The sequence below is a fragment of the Mesitornis unicolor genome, unplaced genomic scaffold (assembly GCF_000695765.1).
Source record: "Mesitornis unicolor isolate BGI_N332 unplaced genomic scaffold, ASM69576v1 scaffold35137, whole genome shotgun sequence".
NCBI classification, from domain to species: Eukaryota; Metazoa; Chordata; class Aves; order Mesitornithiformes; family Mesitornithidae; genus Mesitornis; species Mesitornis unicolor.
The window spans coordinates 3,419-9,088 of record NW_010199013.1 but is presented as its reverse complement, the minus strand read 5'-3'; the positions used below and the strand labels follow the sequence as shown (position 1 = coordinate 9,088).

Sequence of the window (5,670 nt, the reverse complement as noted above, 5' to 3'; positions counted from 1 at the left end):
TGTCTCCTCGTGATCTCCCCTGGCCGTGCCACCCTGCGCTGGAGGCACGAGGTCTGTCCCTGCAGCTTGGCAGCCAGCGGGATGGATCCCTTACGGGGTGTGCAAAGGACAGGCAAAGGCCCCGTTTCATCCCGCTCCCCTCCCCGCTCTGTCCATCCGATGGGGACAAGCCGAGCCTTTTGACCTTCTCTGGTCAGGCCAGCACCTCCGGCTCACGGCACCAGCCCTGCAGAGCAGTCACCAGGTCTCCAGCAGCCTGGGATGTGTCGTGGGGAGCCCAAGCAGCACTGGGCTCTGGGGGACCTGGGACTCACCTGCCAAGCGGTATGGGGACTCCACGGTACCTGGCCCTGGGACAGGCTGGCTCTGCTGCATGCAGACGGGAGGGATTTTCCCCCACTCACAGCCTCCTTTTGCAAATCTAAAGTCTTAATTTGGGCCAGCTGGGGGAAGATGCTGCCTCTGCTTTTGTGGTAGCGGCAGCCTCCTCTTCCCTCACTGCATCTTCTCGGCTTGGCGTGCCCCAGGGAAGTGGGGCTGGGGCAGGGGCAGCTCTTTACAGAGGAAAACCCCCCAGCCCCTTCTCCTCCTCCCTCCCTGGGTGGCAGATGGGTGCCCCCGGGCTTGGTGCTTGGGGATTTTGGGGTGATTTTCAGCAGGCTTTGTGTGCTGGGCAAGGCAGGGGCATGGCTGCAAGCCAGGAGGAGCATGAGGAGACAAACAGCTCCAAATCCAGCAAAGCCCTTGCGAACAGAACGCAGGGAAAACTTGCAAGCGCATCGAATTTTCTCGCTGTGCCAGATTTTGTCACTGGCAAAGGCGCCTGTGAGGAGAGGTGCAGCACGGTGCATCCTGCCAGGCCAGCGATGGTGCTCCCACCATGGCTCCCATCTTTTGAGTGAGGGGTTTTTGGGTCTGCAGGGCCAGCATGGATAAAAACTTGGTGGAAGTTTTATATTTGGGGTATAGGAAGGTTTTTATCCATCTGCTTGAATTATGTCTGTTTCTAGCTAGTTCGACTGCCTTTATGCGCTGCCCCCTTGTTTTCCTAGCAGCAGATTATTTGGGATAACTCCGGGAGCTGGAGGAAAGAGCAGCCTTAAGTGTGTGTGAGTTAGTGCGCACTGCAAAAAATCCTGCACAGCTGTAGTTGGGGCAAAAGGCCAGTTGGCTTCTCTGCCATAAAACCTGCTTACATTTCCTCAGTGTCCAAAGCCCTAAATGTTTGGGTGAAAACACTGGATTTCCCCCTCCCCAGCACCATCTGACTGTAGATGTGTGTTGGGGTTGGTTGCAGGGAGTATTCACGGTGTCACCGTGTGTCCCTCTGGAGGTGGGGTTTGTCTTGGTTTAATTCTTGGTTTTGCCAGTGGGATTTTGCCAGCAAGAGGCACAACTTGAGTTGTTCGCAGCAGCCCAAGAAATATTTGGAAAGGGGCAAAAGCGCCTGCTGGCTATGGCTGCTGTGCTGTGCAAAGGTGGATTTGGGGTTTCTTGTCCATGCTCTGCTTGGCCCTGGACAGCCCTGGGGCTGACAGGTCCAGTGGGACATCCTGAGCATCATCCTGCGGGTTGGCCGAAGTGGATTGCCGCACCGGGATGTCTGAGCATCCAAACCAGGAGCAGGCTGGGGACTGAAGATTTTGGAGTCACCTGCCAGCCCTGAGTCCAAGATTTCACGTGGCCTTTCGCATCCTGCTGACCCCACTGGGACTCTGCTACCTCTTGGCTTCTCCGTACAAAGACTTTTCACCACCACGCCTGGTGCTTGCAGCCACCCAGACCTGCAAGGCAACAGCTTCCAAGTTGCTGGAAGCAACTTCCACTGAATCTGTTGGCTCAGAGAGTCCTGGGTTATCTCCCCTCCCTGCAATTTGGGGCCAAATCCTCATCTCATTCCAGCTCTTGGAGTCCATGTCAGGGCAGGATGGGCCACAAGCAGGGTCTGATATATCCTTCATCATCATTTGGGGTTGGATGGTGACTCCAGCCTTTGCTGGCTGGACTTCAGACACACTGTAGTAGCACTGTGCAGGGGGGACCCATTCTTTGCACGAAAAGCTGAGCTGGAAGGAATTTTTTTTCCCCATCTGGCCAAGAGGGGAAAGCAACAAAAAATGCCTTTCGTCACCCTTGTCATCCTCGCTCTGGAGGAGAGCACAGTACGTGCTGTGGGGAGGATGACTGACAGCTCGGTAGGAAGCTGTTAAGCCCTGCACTAGGGGGATGTTACTGGAAATCACCCCTGGAGCAACAGGAAACCTATTGAGCAAGTGCCTATATAAATATATAGATGGAGATCTATAGGCTCCTCTGGCTGGAGCTGGAGTGCATTGCACCAATATAGCACTCACTGGCTGTTGGCTGGCTGCTTGCATGTGCCCAGAGCCCAGCAATGCTGTGGGGCACAGGGAGCATCTCCTTCCCCAGCATCCCTGGACCACAGGGCTGGGGGCTGACAGAGACCCCCCCCAACACAGGGATGAGGCAGCAGAGAGGGCTGGTGGGGCTGGATTCATTGTTCTTGGAAGAAGCTGGGACATTTGGAGAGGGAAGATGTTTCCTTCCCGAAGGGCAGCGTGCTGGCGAGCCAGTGCACGGCATGGGAAGGAGGGAAGGAAGAGTGGAAGAGCGTGAGAAGAGCCGACCACCCTTGGATTTTGGACTGGACTCCCGTTAATGGGTGGAAGCCGGTTTCTAGTGCCGCGTGAGCCCTGGGCACTCTCGGCCGTGCAGTTTTGCTTTCTCCTCCCTGCGCCGTTCAGGCTGCCTTCAGCCCTGCAGCCTCCTCCTCCTCCTCCCCAGCACCTGGACGTTTTCGGCTCACTGAGCTCCCTTCCCTGCCTGAGGCAGGGGATGGCGGGGAAGGATAAGGAGATGTTCCTTGGGGCTGGGAGGGGAGCAAGGGGTGTGGGAGCTGCCCTGAGTGATGGGGGTCCCTCTGGCTATGGCAGCAGATGGCTGAAGGCTCTTGTGCTGGGTGAAATAACCTTGTCCTATGGCTCAGACTGGAGGGAAGGAGGGAGGGAGGTGGTTCCCTGCCTTTTTTTGGGGATGGGATGTCACCCTAGGTCAAGCGATGATAAGCTGCGTTTGCAGCAGTGCCTGCGGAGCCAGGTTGCAGGGCTACAGGCTCTGTCTGTCCGTCCATCTGTCTGCTGGGCTGCATGCAGCTGTGTAAGCAGGGCGGTGGACAGAATTGTAATCTGTGATTTCCTCTGGCCTGACAGAGGCTTTGGTGCTCTCTATCCATGCGATAAAAATTGGATGTGAAGAGCAATTATTACCCTTAGAATTCCCACTTGTATCCTGAGGGATTAATTTCCAGTCCGGGAGCAGCAAGTACCAGGTGGGCAGGGGCAGAGGGGCTGCTGGAGGCACATAGGGGATCAGGCCCACAAGGTGATGCTGGGAGCAGCTGCTGGATGGGGGATTTCAGGTGGGGGCTCCCATCTGGCAGCACCCTCTGCCTGAGTGGGATGCCTGTGCCTGGGGTAGCCGCAAGGGCTGGTGATAGCTGGGGACAAAATCCTGGGTGGCAAATCCTGGTGATGGTCCCAGCTATGCAGGAGTGTATCCGGCGGCTAGTCCAAGCAGGAACAGGCTGGCCAAGAGCTGAGTCATCCCTCCGGCGTGGAGGAGATCCTCCAAGGCCCCACAGTTGCTGTTAAAAGGCAGTAGCAAGAGCGAGAAGCTGCGAAATGGCTCCGCCGAGAGCTCGGCTTCTTAGGCGGCCTCAGCCTCCGAGGCTGCAGTGATGCTCAGTTTGGAGCCCAAAATTCGCAGACATCTGGAGCCTGTGGCTTGTTTCTCAATGGCTCCTTGGCTGTATTTCTTCTCTGCTTCGGAGATAAAGGCGGCGAGGGCGACCCCGTGGAGCAGGAGTCGCGGTGCTGGCCGCCCTCCAGCCAGCCAGGCCAGAGGAAACCGCGGCCCCGCTCTGTGCCGCCGCCAAAGCAAATAGAAATGGGGCGTTGAACAATGCCGGGCGCGAACCGGGGGAGATGTTGGCTGCCGGCGTCACCACTGTGGATGGGTTTCTCGTCTCCAGGAGAGAATTTCCACTGGCACCTCTGCCTCATCTCCCCTGTGCCCAGCTGGAAGCCTTCCTGTCAAGCAGCTTGAAGGCTTCATCCACCCTCCTCCTCCTCTCAAGCCTCTCTGGGGTGGCAGGGCCATCCTGCACACCTTGGCGGTGCTGGGGCCAGGGCAGAGACTTGTTGGGTGCTGAGCGAGGCAGGAGAGATGAAGAGCGAGGCAGAAGAGATGCCTAGCTTCTAGCAACCCTCCTGCTTCACCGTGGGTTCTCTGGAAGGATTTGGCTTAGTCATCCATCCCTTCCCTCGCTGGTAGGCTGAGCCACTGCTGAAAATATCCTGGAAGGCTCCCAAGCAGCACAGAAGGCAAGAAAATGAGAAACACATGAAGGAAGGGAAGAAGGGAAGGGAATGGGAGCAGGCACTGGCAGCGCTTGACGGAGCAGGACTGGGGGCAGGCGGCCCTGGCCACCCACCTTCCTACTGGGGCTAGCATGCCAGCCATCCCAGCAGCATCTTTGGGGAGGGGGCTGCACCCTTGGTGGATGCTGGGGTGATGATGCTGATACTCCACACTGGTGCATGTCTCCAAACAGTGGCCTCGGCGGGGCCAGGGACGCTGTCCTTTCCGCGGGCGCTTCAGGGTAAGCTCGTAGGAAATTGCTCACTCCTAGAAAATGCGTTCCCGGCAGCTCCACATCCTTTTGGCCTTCGGGAAGGGCTGGTGCCCTGACCTTTTGGCCAGCGTGTGAGAAGCCCAGCAGCCCTCCAGCCACTTGCCGCAGGGCTGTCGCTGGGCTTTTAGCACTTTGCTTTTAGCACTTCTGTAGGCTCCGAGGGCATGAGGTTGGTGTCTTGCTGTGCGCTGTGTCCATGTCTGGATCTGCACAGCGTCTGTCAGCTGCTGCCATCTCGTGTTGCTCCATAAAGAAATACCCAGACAGGGCTGGCCATGGCCTTCCCATGAGGCTGTAGTGGGCTGGCATCTCGCCACCGATGCTGGGTTTGCTTTCCTGCCCACTTGAGGCCAAGCATGCTGGGATTTGGGGCGAGAGGTCAGGGAACATGCGCTGGCCCCTTCCCTGCCCGCTGCCTTTTCGAGCTGGGGGCCAAAACCATGTGAGCTGCAACCTGAGACATGCAGAAGCCCTTGGAGGAATTCCTTTCCCATATGGTCATGGTGGTGGGCATGCAGAGCCCAGCCAAAATACAGGATGGGATGGGAGGAAAGGTCCTGAGTGCCCCTGGTTGTCTCCTGGGCTTTGCTGTCTGTTGTGAAGAGTTGCAGCTCAGAAGGGGCTGTTCTGGGTCCCCATCACCTCTGGACTGTGATATCTGACTGTGATACTCCCACTGTGTACCTGAGCCCCAGAGCATCCCTCCTACCTTCCCCCAGCTGCTGGGAAAGGGGTTAGGAGGCTGGGGATACCTGGAGGAAGGACTGCCGGTCCGGGGTGGGGAGGGCTGAGGTCCCACATCCCCTCTGAGCCTCCCTAACTCCCCTCTCCCCTCTGTCTAGGTCTCTCCCGCAGTGCCAGCCTCTCCGAGAAGGAGCTGAAGGAGGCAAAGGCGCGGAGCCGGAGGATCGCGGCACAGCTCACCACGGCACCAGGCCCCAGCTCCAAGGGCGTCC

At 57.9% G+C, this 5,670-nt stretch overlaps 1 protein-coding gene across 1 annotated transcript in view; it reads left to right on the top strand.

The window, feature by feature from the left end:
• Positions 1–5,556: 5,556 nt before the first annotated feature.
• SYNPO (synaptopodin) overlaps positions 5,557–5,670 on the top strand; it is a gene marked incomplete at its 5' end in the record, with an annotated part of 2,247 nt that continues 2,133 nt past the window's right edge. Inside the window, one exon of the mRNA XM_010189335.1 lies at positions 5,557–5,666. Coding sequence (XP_010187637.1) covers positions 5,557–5,666 — 110 coding nt within the window. The remainder of the gene's footprint in view (positions 5,667–5,670) is intronic.